This window comes from Canis lupus, chromosome 8 (genome assembly GCF_048164855.1).
Source record: "Canis lupus baileyi chromosome 8, mCanLup2.hap1, whole genome shotgun sequence".
NCBI lineage: Eukaryota > Metazoa > Chordata > Mammalia > Carnivora > Canidae > Canis > Canis lupus.
The window spans coordinates 14,541,692-14,557,987 of record NC_132845.1 but is presented as its reverse complement, the minus strand read 5'-3'; the positions used below and the strand labels follow the sequence as shown (position 1 = coordinate 14,557,987).

The following is a 16,296-nucleotide window of genomic DNA, read 5'->3' as shown; positions in this document are numbered from 1 at the left end:
GTGAGTGGTTTGCATTCTAAGGGCCCCTTTTGTCTTGTTTTTCTGCCATCCACTAGGGCAGTGCTCCTCAGACTCTGTTTAGAGATGGGTTTTCTTTATTTCCAGTATTGCAAAGACCAGTAGCTGTGGTTTATACTCCACTGGTCGTGCACTTTGTCGTTGACAGCAGCATCAGAGTGCTGTAAACAGCTCTAGGTGTTTATTTGCAATTTCTGTACCTACCTCCCCATTGACAGAAACTTGTCCATGGAAGGTGTTGAATCATGCTTCTCTAGGGCTCCGCCCTGGTCTGAATGCTTAATGCTGAATCACAGGCCTCCCATCTGTATTCTAACTTGCAGGAAAGGGAAAGAGCAGGGAGGAGCACACACCACACGTTTTAGGACTAACCTGGAAGTAGCATGCTTCATTTATGTTCACATTCGGTTGCAGAAGCTTAGTCATGTGGCCCGCCTAGCTGCAAGGAGGCTGGGGAATGGAGTTTGTTACAAGTGGGAAACAATCAGGAGTCTGCGCCATAGAACATGAAGCTAAATATAGATATAAAAAAATAATCATAAGTTGCAGGACGGTATAAAGCTAAGGGCAAATGAGTTAGCAGAATGAGTTCAGTGTCATACCAGGTAGAACAGGACTTCTTAGGAAATGGAGTCCAAGGTCCTGCCAGTCTTTCTTTGCAGCCCGAGGGTCAGAGGCCTGCTGCTGGTAAGGTTAATGAGGGGGAGTTCCCTGGAGAAGAGGCGGAGAACCATTCTCTCTGGAAAGCCCAGCAAGCATCTACTGGGTTTGGAGCTGAGTTAGAATCTGCAAGGGCATATCCAGCATGCTGGAGCAGGAGTGGCTTGAGACCCTGGAACACCAACAGTAGTCAGGACCCAGCGGCACATCGGGGAAAGGGTCTCTACTAGTCTACCCTGAGCCTGAGCAAAACACCCAGAGGAGAGAGAACACGAGGTCCAGGCCAGCATGATTGGGACAAAAGCCTGTCCCATTCCAAACTGCTCTGGCAACTTTTGAATGCCGTTCTACAAACAAGGAGTGAGGCCTGAGACCATCATTTCTAGCTCTCTACATTAAAAATCTGGTGTTCAAACTTGTAATTTTATTTTTTATTGTGGTCTTATTATCTCCAAGAGCTGAAATGAGGGAAGTTGAGAGTTCCAAACTACATGTGCTATCTTTAGGGTGACTTTCTTCTTATTTATCTTGAAGGCAGTGTGGGAGCTTAGCATGAGAGAGAGGGGTTGTGAGAGGCATGGGCTTGGGATAGCTATTCAGGAGTCATCACATAGAGGTAATAATTTAAGCAATAGTATTTCTGGTGGGAGAAAGTTTAAAGGGAGGAAAAGAGGAGGCTGAGAACAAGTCTAGGAATGTGTACACTGCAGAGATATTGAGGATGATGGGGAAACACCAGGAAAGAAGAGAGGCCCAAGGGCTTAGGTGGGGAGTTTCAGGAAGGAAATAACTCTTTGTCAACCTCCACAGTGAACCGAAGGAAAAGAGGATTGGAAACAGAGGATTTGGGAATTACTTGATAAAATGGAACACATTTTAATTTTGTGCTCATTACAAGCAAGGACTTGTTTGTGCCTCAAAAAGAGCAGGGAGACAGGACACCAGCTCTGCTCACAATAGGTTTGGAAGTGATGTCAAGATAAATAAATATGTAATAAAGCATGTCGAATGCCATAGAAGAGGTGCCTAGTGTTTCTCAGCCAAATTTCTTGAGAGGATAGCCTACACTTTCTTTTTACTCATGTATCACCCAAGCCTTATTCAGCATAATGTGATCAACTCTCCACCTCCTCTGCTTCCCACTGGCTGGCTGAAACTAACCAACACATGAGCCAAATATTTATTGTGTATCTAACTCTACTGGGCATCAGGGGCACAAATGTAAGAAACTGTGCTAGCCCTTGAGAAGCTCACAGTCTGGTGGGAAAGGCTGACCCTGGGGTAGAGGACACTCCTACAGTGTGACCTCCGACCTCCGGGGAGCTCTCCCCAACAGTGACTAAAATAGAGTCTGAATTCAGTGAACCAAAAGTCAGTTCAGCAAAATCAGTGTATACTTGTAGGAAAGTTCCAGTTGTATCGATTTGTCTAAGTTCCAGAGTCAAGGATTGCCTCTGATCTCCCCCAAGCTTGTTTGTATTCCTATTGGAGGTAGCAGGTGGAAGAGCAGAGGTGAGGAAGGCTAGGATAAGGTGAAGCTATTATTGGTATAGGGACAAGCGTATTCCTGAGACACCCCCACCCCGTGCTTTGAGCCCCCAAGCTTCTTTGCTTATTCAGGGACTATGTCAGGCTCGTGTCCCCAGAGTCCAAAGATCATCTGCCATTGCAGCATCTCCAGGGAGGCTGCAGGCTGCAGAGCTTCTGGGAGAACAGCACTGATGCAGGATTCCCCACAGCTGGCCCCACCACTGGACATGCCACCGGAGGATGGATCAACGGTGCCCAATAACGTGTAGCCCTTGTAGTATGTCTGCCTTGCTTTTGGTTCACATCAGGCTGTGGTGCCCCCTCGGCTCAGTTTGTCATTACCCTCCCCCTGCCCTCCTCACAGGCAGTATACGGAAAAGACTATTGATTCCTTTGCTGTAACCCCTGGTTTCAAACCTGGCTAACCTTAGGCCCAACTTAACCCTTAAATCCATGTCATGTATTTCCATGGTGTCTAAGACCAGCAACACAGATCAAGTTGGGACCAATCCTGGATTACACTGAAGGACGTCAGTGACGTAGACTCCAATATGCAAGGATCTGTTGGAATCCAGTGCCATCCCCTGTATTTTATATAACCCCTATCACCATGGGTATAGATCACTCATTTATTAAATCACTTACTAGATGTAGAGAAATTTAGTAGGGTTCTGGTACAGGTAAGGGGATGCTGAGGGCAGCAAAAGAATTATGATACTGGTCCATGGCCTCAGGAATATGATTTATTCCTCCTCTGGGAGTTATTATATTCACAACCAAGAAATTTTTTAGAAAGATTTTATTTATTTATTCATGAGAGATACAGAGACATAGGAAGAGGGAGTAGTAGGCTCCTGTGGGAGCCTGATGTAGGACTCGATCCCAGGACCCTGGGATCATGCCCTGAGCCAAAGGCAGATGCTCAACCACTGAACCACCCAGGTGCCCCCACAACCAAGAAATGTTAAAGTGTACTAGATATCACTAAAAGATTTAAGGAAACCCAGAACATTAAAACCTCGAAAATAATACTTTCTGTTGTATTACAGTGTACTTGAAATGATGTGTATTATCAGTGTCCCACGAGAAACAGATGATACAGTCAAACTGGTAATTGGAGCAGGGGGGCACAGTACCTTGGTAGGGGGGGCAGGGGGCAGAGTTCATGGAAGCCAACAAGAGATGGTGCAGCATCAGCCAAGAACTGGAGGGAGCAAGGGGCAGTTAACACCCCTGAACCTGAAAGCCGAGGGGAGGGAGGAGGTGAGGCTGCCTGTGTGGAGAGGCTGGCTGACAGGAGCTAGCCGGGCCAGTCCACAGCGAGCCAGCGGGGAGGGAGCCAGGCCAGTCAGTGTCTCAGCCTCAGCCTCGGGCCTCCCACCATCTCTTGCTGTCCCTCCCACTGGCAGGAAAGCCCCCTGATGCGGTCTGATCGATCTCTTGCAGGGTAGGGAGCAAAGAAGAAGGATGGAGAGGGGAGCTGGAGGGGCGGGTGGATGAGTCAGGCACAGCACTCAGATGCCTTTTATATACATTTCCATGACCAGCCACCTTTGCACAGACATTGCTCTTTCACTGCCAGGCAGGTGCGGGGTAGGAGAGGGCAGAGGGGAGGTAGGGTGGGGGGGCGCGGTGAGCCTCCCCACTTTAGTGATGAGTGCTGCTTCCTGACCAAGGCCTAGAACTCCTGCAGGAGACCCTGGGACTCGTTGGTTTAGCGGTAGCAGTGCTCTCCTTTAGAACCTCTGAAGCCTTGATTAAAACAACCCTTTCCTGTTATAGCCACACGCTTTGGAAATACGATTTTCCTTTCTCTGCAGAATTTTAGGATTTAGTCAGGCACTAACCTGAGCTGCTGTGGTCTCCAGAAGCATGGAGGGGTCACTGCAGGTCACTATTGAACCCGTCGCTGGTAACGGTGGGGGAAGATTTGGAATAAGCCATATAGAGCAAGAAGACTCTTGAATATGCTATTTAGGGCTGGGACAGGGTCATGAAATGGAACAAGCAAGGGAATAGAGTACTATGGTTAGGTTAAGACAAATGGTTTGGACCGAAATTTTGTCTGTCTGTAGATTTTACATCTAAAGAAACGTAATTTTCTCCTTGTGGAAAGTATTTGCTGTAAACAGGAACTTTGAGGTTTCTTAAAATATATTAATAACAGTGGTAAAGTTCTTCGTACAAGAAGAATATCTTTCTCAGCCGTAAATGTCCACGCTTTAAATTTTGGCACTTGCCTCCTTCAATACAGCAAAGCCTACGGTGGCGTAATGGTCTAACGTTTATGCTCTATAACAAAACATCTGTAGTTATTGGACGTGTAGACATTAAGCATTAGTGATTAGCAGCTTTACTTTTGAGAGGGGCAAAGAACAAAGTGTATCTGTCATCTTTTTAGCCTCGTGAATTAGATGAGATGAAAATTGCATAACAGATGAAGCAAACACAAATATTTACATTATATGTGGATAGGTTAAGCCAGGGAGTGGACTGACCGTATAAAACCTGTGTCTCCTTGGTTTGGTTCTGTATGCTTTCCAGTTTGCTTTCCTGTTTAACCAAGAGGTTTAAGACAAGACTTCGGTCACCAGTGACATCTGGGGAACAATGCATTTGCTCGCAGTTGTTTATTAAACAAGTCGTAGGGTAGGAGCAGTGTGTATATCCCGCGGCCCCTCACCAGCCCGCCCACTCCGAGGGGACAGAGAAGGCTGCGGCTGAGGGCTGAGCCAGCTGACACAGGGCAGGCGGGCCTCCCGACCTAACGGGCTCATCCACGGGCAGTGGCCCTGTGACCTGTGCATCCTGCGAAGCTCCAGCTGCCTGTCCTCCCCCGCGGGTCACCACCTCCCGGCTGAGTAGCACTGGAGGCACGGATGTTTGTCATCTCCCAAGTGCACCCCGTGTGCAGGCCCCTCCTCTGGGTGGCCGCTGCCTGGGAACTGGCCTACGAGTAGAAGCACTGGCTGTGCCTTGTGGAAACCTTGTCGCTGAGTGGAGCCGGAGGATCTCCAGGATCTCCATCAGAACAACTTTGTACAGGGGCACCTGGGTGGCTCAGCAGTTGAGCATAGGCCTTCGGCTCAGGGCGTGATCCTGGGGTCCCAGGATCAAGCCCCACATCAGGCTCCCCACGGGGAGTCTGCTTCTCCCTCTGCCTGGGCCTCTGCCTCTCTCTCTGTGTCTCTCTTAAATAAAGAAATAGGGAGGGAGGGAAGGAGGGAAGGAAGGAAGGAAGGAAGGAAGGGAGGGAGGGACGGACGGAGGGAGGGAGGGAGGGAGGGAAAGAACAACTTTGTATGCCCGACTTTACCATTCCCTCCTTTTTTTTTTTTTTTTTTACCATTCCTTCTTGAGAGACAGAGTGGCAAAACTTTAGCAGAGCTAAGTTTAGCTTTCCTGAGAGAAGTGATCTAGGGTACGAAGATAGGGTACCAGATTTGTACACTTAACAGGCACCCCTAAGTAAACACATTAGCATTATCCAATGGTAACAGAGGCTTCCAGCACTCGTAGACAATATCCATTTAAATTAAACCTCAAACAAATGGCCTCTTCTCTGTGTGTTTTATCCTAATAGTATAGCAACCGTTTAGGAAACATGTGAGCTTCATTTATCTTTAAATTATTGAAGTATAGTGAAGTTGGTAACATTCTCTCCTCTCTTTCTAAAATCTATTTTAGTATGTATTTATTTATAGAGTGGTTTTATATTTACAGAAACATCGAGCAGATAGTATAGAGTTTCCACGTTACACTTGTACTCCCACTTGCAGTTTCCCCTATTATTTACATCTTCATCAGTGTGGTACATTTGTTATATATAATTAGTGAACTGATACGGATACAGTATTATTAACTAAAGTCTGCATTTTATTCAGATTTTCCTTGTTTTTACCCAATGCCCCTTTTCTGTTTTAGGATCCAGGATACATATTATATTTAGATGTTGTGTCTCTGTAGGTTCCTCTTAGCTGACAGTTTCTCAGACTCTCTTCGTTTTTCTTGACCTTGACGGTTTTTTTGAGGAGTCCTGGTCAGGAATTTTGCAGAATGTCACCCAAAAGGGAATTGTCTGAGGTTTTTCTCATGATGAGACTGTGGTTGTGGGTTTGGGGAAGGAAGATCACAGAGTAGAGTGCCATTCTTAACATACATCAAGATTACAGATTGGCAACATGACTTACCACTGTTGTTGTTGACCTTGGTCACCTCACTAAAGTCATTTGTCAAGTTTCTCCATTTGAGATGTGACCCTCCTTACCAGGCCCCCTTTCCCTTTCCCTACTGCTCTCTGGGAGAAATTATGTTCCCCTCTTTTTGAGTAGAATGTCTATATAATTTATTTGGAATTCTGCATGGGAAATTTCTCTCTTCTTTCTCTTTTTGTTATTTTACTCCATTGTTTACTTACATCAGTATGCATTAAGGATGTTTATTTTATACATTTGGTATATAGTCCATTGCTGTTTTATTTTGTTACTCAAATTGTTCTAGCTTTGGCCACTGGGTCCCCTTCTCTTCTGAAGTTATATTTAAAGAGGAGTCATAGTGTCACACAAGGGAGAGTTCTCTTCTATGGGACTGCCCTTCAGACCACCCTGTGCAAGGGTGGTAAACTCCACTCCTCACACCTCTCAGCCAGCAGGGCTTGGAGCCAGGTCTGTGGAGGGAAATGAGAGAGTTGTGAGATCCAAATTAGAGAGTATGCTGGAGAAGAAAGTAATAATGCTCAGTTTGAGTAAACAGTTAGGGGCATGTAGGCATGTGTGCACAAGGACTTCATATAGTTCTACATTTAACCAGCCCTTGCAGACTGCCTACTATGTGCTGGGCATTGTTCAGTGTACTGGGGATGCACCATAACAGCACAAGGTCCCTGACTTCATAACACGTGGGAACAGACCATAACCCCGATAAGTAGTTTCAGGGAGTGAGAAATGCTGCAAAGAAAAAGCCAGCAGGACAGGGGGTGGAATGCAGCAGGGGGTGTGAGGTGCTCTTTTACAGAATGGCAGAGGAAGGATCTCTGATGCAGTGACATTTGAGCAGGAATGAAGTGGGGAAGTGAGCCTGTGGACATCTGGGCGAAGAGGCTTCTGAGCAGAGAGCATAGCAAGTCTAAAGACTTTTCAAACTAATGACTAAAATGAAGCTCAGGGATCATATGTGGATTGAAATCTCCCATGCTATCCTGATTTTTCCATTAACATGAATTATTGAAAAGAATTCAGTGAGCAGATATGATTGCTTATGCAGGAATGGTCTCTCTTCTGGCTGTTGGCACACCAACTGACCTAACCTCTGACTCCCACCTGGCTGGGGTTTCCAGAGGAGAGAACTGTTCTACATTTGCAGGCCCTGGGAGAAGAAAATATGCACAGCACCCACTGACCTCATCCATGATGTACCTCGTTTCATCTTAGGAGGCAGAAGGGAGCATTATTGAAAGCCAGCTAAAAGGCCAGCAACGCCATATCGGGTGAGATGTAGCTAGAAATAAAAGCTGCTTGAGTGGTTTTCAAATGTCTTAATTTTCATAATTGTTTCCACATTATGGGCTGGTTGAACATTTTTTCAGAGAATCAAGTTTAGGAGAGTCCAAATGAAAGCTTTGCTCATGAAGTTTTCATTTGGATTCCACATATAGACTTTCTAAACCATCATTTTATGAAGTCTTAAATTACTCAAGTTTGAAGTTGTGGTAATAGCTCCAGAGTTTAACATCTTTTGTTTTTGGGTCACAACTAGCCAAATCCTCTAAACCTTTGGTATAAAAAAAGAAGAAGAAAAGAAAGGAAAAAGAATAGAAAAAAATCTGCTTGGCTTTTGGCAGAATTAGTTTAGCAACATTAATCTTGAAATTGACCATATTCTGGGACTACTCACCATGAAATTTGAAAACATATTTTCAGAAAATTGCCTCTTCTGTCCTTCTTGGGGCTATTAAAACAAAACAAAGAAACCCTAGGGGCACCTGGGTGGCTTCCTCGGTTGAGTGACAGATTCTTGGTTTTGGCTCAGGTCATGATCTCAGGGTCATGAGATCAGGCTCTGTGTCTAGCTCCCTGCTCAGTGGGGAACCTGCTTGAGATTCTGTCTCTCCTTCTCCCACTGGTCCTCGCCTTCTTGTGGGTGTGGGTGTGTGCACACGCTCCCTCTCTCTCAAATAAATCTTAAAAAGAAAGAAATCCTAAAGGCTACTTATAAAGGTCCAATTTTTATATACTGCAAGACAGTCTTTGAATGTGTTTTGATTAGATCATTCTGTTCTGGTAATTCTCTAATTATTATAAATATGACTGTAGTTCTTGGTCCGTCTGGTGTTTTGTTTGCCCATGGAGAGAAAGCATAATGTTGTGCATAAGCATGGGGGCCTGGGAGCACAGCTTCCAGAACAGAATCCAGGGTCTTCTCTTACTAGTTGTATGATCTTCAGGAAGGGCACTTCAGTTTCCTCATCTGCAAAGTTGGTATAATAGTATTTACATCACTGTTGGGAGGGTTAAAAGAGATGAGCCACCAGGCACAAAGTAATCACTCAAATACTAGCACTTAAGGATAGTAATAGTGAAGTAGAGGTATTAAGTAACTAACCCAAAAGCACAGTTAAGTCAAGCAGTTCTCTTACTGACATTCTTGGTGATGTGTAAGTCCGCCAAGATGTTCAAGTGAACTCATTTTAGCGGGTGAAGAAGTAGTGTAGGATGGAGATTCATTCATTTTTTCCACAAATGCTGATGCTATGGACATGATCTTAAGAGGCAAGGTCCCTGCCATACTGGAGCAGAACAGTCTAGTGATGGGGGATGGAATACGCATAAAAACAAAACACGTAACAAATGATAGGTGCTCTGGCGAAGATAAACAGGTTTCTGTAGTTACTTTGGATTGGTTGGAGAAGGTATCTCTGTGGAGGAGATGTTTATTTAGGTTGGGATCACAGAATCATATTTTCAAGTTTGAGAGAGTTAAAAGACGATACATTGATTGTTCGTTATAAGCTCACTAAAATTTTGGTAATTTCCAGCTAAGAAAATATGGTGACCTGTCATTAGTACTGGAGAGTGTCAGCAAGCTTGGCAGAATATGGCAGGGAAAGAAAAAAAATCAAAAGTACTAATTCACAAAACTGCCAGTTATTCATTTTTGAAGTTCTGGGGTGATTGCGTTAGGAAATGTTTCACAGGAGAGTTGGGTAAAGTGACGTCCTGATTTGATTATGGTTGTCAATGTGTAAGGGTTTACAGTTAGATGAAATTTTAAGTAGAAAACCATTTTATTGTCATTATCACTGAAAAACTCTAAAATGTGCTGTGCTGGTGAGAATAGTAATAATGAACATAGTGAATCCTTGAGGCTTTTCCTTTGAACATTAATTTTGATTTTTTGGAGCTGTATTTGTCAAAGAAGTGGAATATATTAAGTAGAATGTGTGCTCCTAGGAGAGAATTTTAAACTAGCATTTAAAGTCTGTTTATTTATTTATTACAGAAAATGTGGAACAGAGAAAAAATTGGAAAGAATTTTTTAAATGATCCCCAATTCCACCATCTTTAATTAAGTATTTACACTTTAAGAGTTTTTCCCTTTTTTTCTATATTTTTAAAAGGTACTCAAGAAATATGTGCATGTATATATTTATATATATGGATACATACATATATAATTTATAATTAAAATAATGGCATGTGCTTTTTCTCATATTACCACAACTTCATGTTAAATATGATTTTCAATGGCTGTACAATATTCCATCCTGTGGGATCTTTTTCACAGGTTCCCCATTTGTTCTCATTGTCCATTTCTCCCAAAAGTGGGATTTGAGGCTTTGAGATAGGGAGCTGCTTGGTGGGTGTTCTGGTTGATTATGTTTTTTCTGTGGTTTCTCAAACTTTGGAAGACAGAACTACTTCTCAGTCTCAGGATGATTTTTTGGTTAAAATATGTCTAAGAATGTGCCATTTGAATTTTGATGGGGGAGAGTTGGATTTTGATGGGGGGGGGAGATTTTTCTAGTAAAAGTCATTGAGGTTTTAGGGTATCATACAATTACAAATTCCACCAAATTTATGAACAAAACAAAAATGTTACAAATCCTTCAAAAGGAAATCAGAAAAATTTAAAGGTTTTTTGGTAGTATCTTCATTTCAACATCTTTCTGACATATTAATTGATACTGCTGATGAGTTAGTCAAGGATAACATAAATTAGAAATATGTTTCTCTTAGCTATCCAGAGTAGATGGCAAAATAAAATACTTGAAGTATTTATTAATGAAAGGATACATAATAATTGCACCATGAAAATTTTTCATGTGGCTGTTGGATTGTTTGTCTTGAATTTCTATATACTTTCAACCCTATTGAAAGCTAAATGTTCTCCTTGTTTATTTAAATTGAATTTCATTAGGTTAGTGTCTTCTATTCAAATTTTTATGCTGGCGGTGGGCTTAGAAATGTGACCTGTCTTAAGGGCCTTTTGACAATATGTATCAGAAATCTTTAAATAAATTCATATTCTTTACTTCAGTAACTTGAAATCTATGGATTAATTCTAAGCAAATAATTGGCCAAGTATGTAAAGATTAGTGCACAAGAACAAAGCCCTTGCTTATAGAAGCTAAATATTGGAGGCAACTGAAATATCCAACATTTAGGGATTAGTTAAGTAAAGCATGTTATGATCATATACTGGAACATTATGAAGCTATTAAAATTAAATATCTATTTTTTAATTTGGGAAAATGACCATGATATAGCATAGATCTATTGGCCTGTTACATGGATTTGTCTGCTGTTGGCAGTTAAACATTGGTGAACGTCTGCCAAAGAGAGTAATTTTTGTTTTGTCATTAAAATTGAGTCCCTCCCTTGTAATTGAAAGGCACTAGAGCCATTTGTCTCTTGAGACCACTCCTGGTTTGTTTATTGTAAGCTTATAAAATTATATTTTACCTTCTTCCATTTGCTATGGCTGAGAGTTATGTATCTAATTCATTTAAAAGTATCATCACACCATTAAAATAATAAAAAAAAAACGTTGTCTAAGATACATTTGTATTTTGTGCTACTCCAATCGATATTTGATCTGTTTATCCTGATTCTGGGTATGGTATTAGACTGCAGAATTTATGAGAACCTTAAAAGCTGGGGATTTCTATTAAGCTTTCCCTGTTAGAGCCACTTCATTCCAAACAGTGGACTGCTCAGCACCTGGCCCTACTGGATCTCTGGTTCCCAAGTGAATCAATTGCAGCCTCATTCCCTGAAAGGGAGCCCATGGTCATTCTCCCTCTAAATTTCCTGGCTTTTGGCTCCAGTCCCCTTTGACTGGACCCTTCATAGCTGTGGCCAGACCCTCCAAGGCAGAACACGTGGTCTATCCACCAAGCACAGATGGAGAGGCATCCTTAGAGCCCCTCCCATCCCTTCCTTGGCCAGAATCCCTTAGTTTTGATGTCCAAGAGATCTTGTCCTGAGATGAGTGCCTTCTCTGTCTGCCTGATACCCCGGTTTGGGGTCTCCTTTTAGACATGTGTCCCAAGGACTTGTTCTCACTTGGCAGGTATGTTTGGATGTCTGCCCGGACACCAGAGCTCAGTCTCGTCCACAGAGCCCTGTTCTTCTACCACCTGCCATGTTGAAGGCCCAGGGAAGGAACCTGACTTAAAGTGATTGTGTTGGAAAATCCAGGAAGCAGATTCACCAGTGATACAATTTGGATTAGGGCAATAAGGAAAAAGTGAACCAAAAAAGTATGGAGGAGTATTGAGAACAAGGTCTTCAGCCCTGCATCACATGCTAAATAAGTGAGCGTTGTCATATAGCTTGAAACCAAAAGATGGCAGAAAGAGGATGAGGAGTGGAATCAGAGGTGATAGAAAATTGATCTCTTGGGGAATCCATTTGGTCATGTGAAGAGTAACTCAACACTCATTATCTCGAGGAGAATGTGCCCATCATTACCAACTTGCCCCTGCCTAATGAACAAAACCCATAAATAAGGAATGAGCTGGAAGCCACCAGGAGAAAGCATTAATGCGCTGTGCTGTAGTTATTACTGATGCAGAATGGATATTGAAGGGCTCAAAATATTTGATCCATGCTGATCCATGATCATTCAGTCAGCCAGCCAGCCATTCAGCAGGTACCATCATGAAGCAGCCAGGGCAGATGGGTCTTGGGATTATAATGGTGAACAAAAGATTCATCGGCCCTCCCTCCCTGTGCTTGCGCCTAGTCTGGGAAACAGACAATTATTGAGGCAAGATAAATGCTGTGATAAGGGGTCAGGGGCTAGAATCCGAAAGCAGGGGACGTTTACCCCGGGTTCTGAAGGATTAACTGGAGTTGGCCAGAACAGAGCCTTAGCAGTGGCAATTGGGGGTTGGTTTAAGTGATTGGATTTGCAAAGAGTGATGTTTGTTTCTTCTTTAAATCTCTTTCTAGGATGTTCAGTTCTTCTCCACAATGAATGAGTGTTACTATGATAAGCGGATGGACTTTTTTTATAATAGGAGCAACACAGACACTGCCGATGAGTGGACAGGAACGAAGCTGGTGATCGTTCTGTGCGTTGGATCATTTTTCTGCCTGTTCATTTTTTTTTCGAATTCTCTAGTCATCGCAGCAGTGATCAAAAACAGAAAGTTTCATTTCCCCTTCTACTACCTGTTGGCTAACCTAGCTGCTGCGGATTTCTTTGCTGGAATTGCCTATGTATTCCTGATGTTTAACACTGGCCCCGTTTCAAAAACTTTGACTGTCAACCGCTGGTTTCTCCGCCAGGGGCTCCTGGACACTAGCCTGACTGCCTCTCTGACCAACCTGTTGGTTATTGCTGTGGAGAGGCACATGTCAATCATGAGGATGCGGGTCCACAGCAACCTGACGAAGAAGAGGGTGACACTGCTCATTTTGTTTGTCTGGGCCATTGCCATCTTTATGGGGGCAGTCCCCACGCTGGGCTGGAACTGCCTCTGTGACATCTCTGCCTGTTCTTCCCTGGCCCCCATTTACAGCAGGAGTTACCTCATTTTCTGGACTGTGTCCAACCTTGTGGCCTTCTTCATCATGGTTGTGGTGTACCTGCGGATCTACATGTATGTCAAGAGGAAAACCAATGTTTTGTCTCCACATACAAGTGGGTCCATCAGCCGCCGGAGGGCACCCATGAAGCTAATGAAGACGGTGATGACTGTCTTAGGTAAGGAGGAACCAAGTGAGTCATTCTTCCCATTTATTCAGCAAATATTTATCGAGAGCCTAGAGTACGCAAGGTGCTCACTAGGCTGTAGGAATGCCGTAGTGAACAAGAGCAGTCATAAATCCCCAACCTGCTTGGAGCTCATACCTACTAGGGGGAAGACAACAGAAGTATTCTAAATAATTTTATAATACATTTTAATATAACATTTATAAAATAATATGCTGAGGAGTCTCAGGGGGAAAAAATAAAGCAGGGAAGGAAGATGAGGAGGCTAAGCAGGTCTAGTCTGTGATTCTAGCTTCAGCTAGAAGATGACTTTTGAGCAGATGTGAAGGTGGTGAGGAAGCAAGCCATGTGTGCCTGGGGAAGGGCACCAGGCAGGAGATGCAGTAACCTAGGAGCCTGGAACAGCAAGGAGGCCAGTGTGGCTGGAATAGAATGAGTGGGGAGAGTGGGAAGATGGGAGGTCAGAGGGGTGATGGGAGGTACAGGCCACTCAGATCATGTCGGGCTGTGTAGTTGTCACAAGGACTTTGGGTTTTTCCAAGTGAGAGAAGAAACCATGAGAAGGTTTTGAACAAGGGAGTAAACATGATTGGACCTGCATTTTAATGGTATCTCTCTGGCTGCCGTTTTGTGAGGGGTAAGGGCAAAGGCAAGAAAATTGCTGAAGAGGATATTTCAGTCCTCAGAGTGGTGATTGTGACTGGGCCCAGAGGGCAGTTGGGAGGTAGTGTGGTATGGTTGAATCCTGGATATTTTTTAAAGGTCAGGGTGATAGGATTTGCTGACGGGTAATGTATAAAGCAAGGTGAGAGAAGGAGGGAAGGTGGTGAGGGTTATTCACCCAGATGGGGAGGCGGGAGAGGTTTGTGGGGAAGATCAGGAGTTTGGATGTGGACAAACTAAGTTTACAATTGTATTAGACATCTGAGTGAGTGATTGAATCAGGAATTCAGGAATACAGTCTAGACTGGAGAATCACTGAGAGTCAGTGGGGGAAGAAATGGTTTTTTTTTTTTATTTTTTATTTTTTTTAAGAAATGGTTTTTTAAACCTCAAGACTAGATAAGCTCACTATGGTGAGGTGAATGTGGTTGCTGAATGTAGAGAAGACAACCAAAGAATAAGCCTTGGGGCACTGCAGTGTGAGGAAGGTAGGACGGCAAGGAACAACCAGCAAAAGAGCCAGAAAATGCAGGAGAATATGGTGGCCTAGAAGCTATGAAAAGAGAGCCATGAAGGAAAGAGAGTATCAGCAATGTTAACGCACTTGGGAGGTGGAGTTAAATGAGGTCTTACTGGGCTTAACTTAGCAAACTAGTAGTTTTTGGGTGACTTTGAGGAGATCAAATTTGGTATAGCCAAGAGCCTGATCAGAACAAAATGAAGAAAGGGATGAGAGGCCTTAGGACAGCAAGTGTGAAAACCTCTGAGGACTTTTGCTTTGCCCTGCAGTCCCTGTCCCCAGAAGATGTATTTGGTGCAAAAAGTTTTCCCTTTGTTTTGTTTCCTCTCTGGGAGGCATTCCCCCAATTCCAGCCTGGGTTACAGGTGGAATTGGTGCTGTGTGGGTTCACAGGCCTTGTCTTCTAAGTTAGAGAGGCTGTTTCTTACCATGTGCAGTGGTAGCTGCTACAGTAGTGGGGACTGTTATTGAGAGAAGTCCCAGATACGTTCCTGTCACGTCCCAACGTGGAGGAGTTCTTGGGTAGCAAGTCATATTAGAAGATGCAGGGAATATGTGGTGTGGCATGGGAGCCATCATGTTATCTCCAGGTCCTGGAATTGCTAGTAAGATGTGGAAGTCAGCAGACCCAGAGCGTGATTTTAAAATGATTTCAAACTGAGGATTTGTTTTAGTTGACAAATATTTATATAGTACTTACTAGGTGTCAAGCATTGTTCTAAGCATTTTATAGATATTGATCTACTCAATCTTCATGCCAGTTTTGTGATGTGGGTGCTGCCTTTACCCTCATTTACCAGATGAAGAAAGTGAGCAAAGCAGTATGCCCAGGGCTGCTCAGTGATGGATGAATAGTGGCACCAACACTCACTATGCAGTTGGCCTTCAGAACCCACGTGTTTTGTACAATACTCCACAGCTAGTTTTGACTTACTTGGACTGTTTACTAGTTTCCTCTTTGTCCCATCTTCTGCTGTGACGATGTCAGTCTTCATTTAGCCCCTTGACAAGAATACAGGCTGAGAGTAAGAAAAGGACGCAGGGGTCACATTTCTCAATTTTCTACTCAAACTAAACAGGATGTTGATGTTTTTGGTAAAGAACGACATTCAGTATTTATTGGTATTGTCAATGGATTTGCTATTTTCCCATCTTGAATTGTAAGCATCATTGTTTGGCTGTGTGTCTTGAGAAACTACCTGCCTGATGAAAGAGAAAACTTTTTCCTTGCAGCATATTATATATTATATGCAAGGTGAGATAGAAAAGGCTTCTGGAACCCTAGGTGGGGAGACTCTGCAGGATTGTCATGGTCACTAGCTTTAGCTTTGAATGTAACTTTGTCTGGAATGGTTACAGAAGGGTAAAATACAGGAGCAATGTGGTTTGGGCAGGTGTGATTGGATAAGGGGGTAAAAACGGAATTACTAAGTAGGATAAGAGAAGTTGTGGTGCTGAGATGCAACAATGTGGAGGAACTGGTTAAGGGTGGGAAGACAGCTTGATGGCGAGGACCTGGCGAACTTCCTAAGTGGTGAGACAGAGGGATTTGGTGGAAAATGAGAAGTCTGAGGACAGAGGAAATGAAACTGAAGAGCTGGGTGGTATGAGGCTTTTAGACTTCCAGAACCTGATTTCTTTGGATTATAGAAGATATGATTTTAGCCCCAAATCTATCGTTTCCT

General features: G+C 43.4%; 1 protein-coding gene across 5 annotated transcripts in view; it reads left to right on the top strand.

Annotated features, from left to right (window-relative positions):
• The window catches only part of LPAR3 (lysophosphatidic acid receptor 3), a 96,540-nt gene that overhangs the window by 30,302 nt on the left and 49,942 nt on the right, over positions 1-16,296 (top strand). For 3 of the 5 annotated variants that reach the window (XM_072834294.1, XM_072834293.1, XM_072834291.1), the window contains exon 2: positions 12,663-13,434. In XM_072834294.1, coding sequence (XP_072690395.1) covers positions 12,684-13,434 — 751 coding nt within the window. In that variant the 5' untranslated portion in view covers positions 12,663-12,683. Of the gene's footprint in view, positions 1-7,567; positions 7,694-12,662; positions 13,435-16,296 lie in introns of those variants that run through there. The other 2 variants (XM_072834292.1, XM_072834295.1) reach the window with 2 other exon arrangements.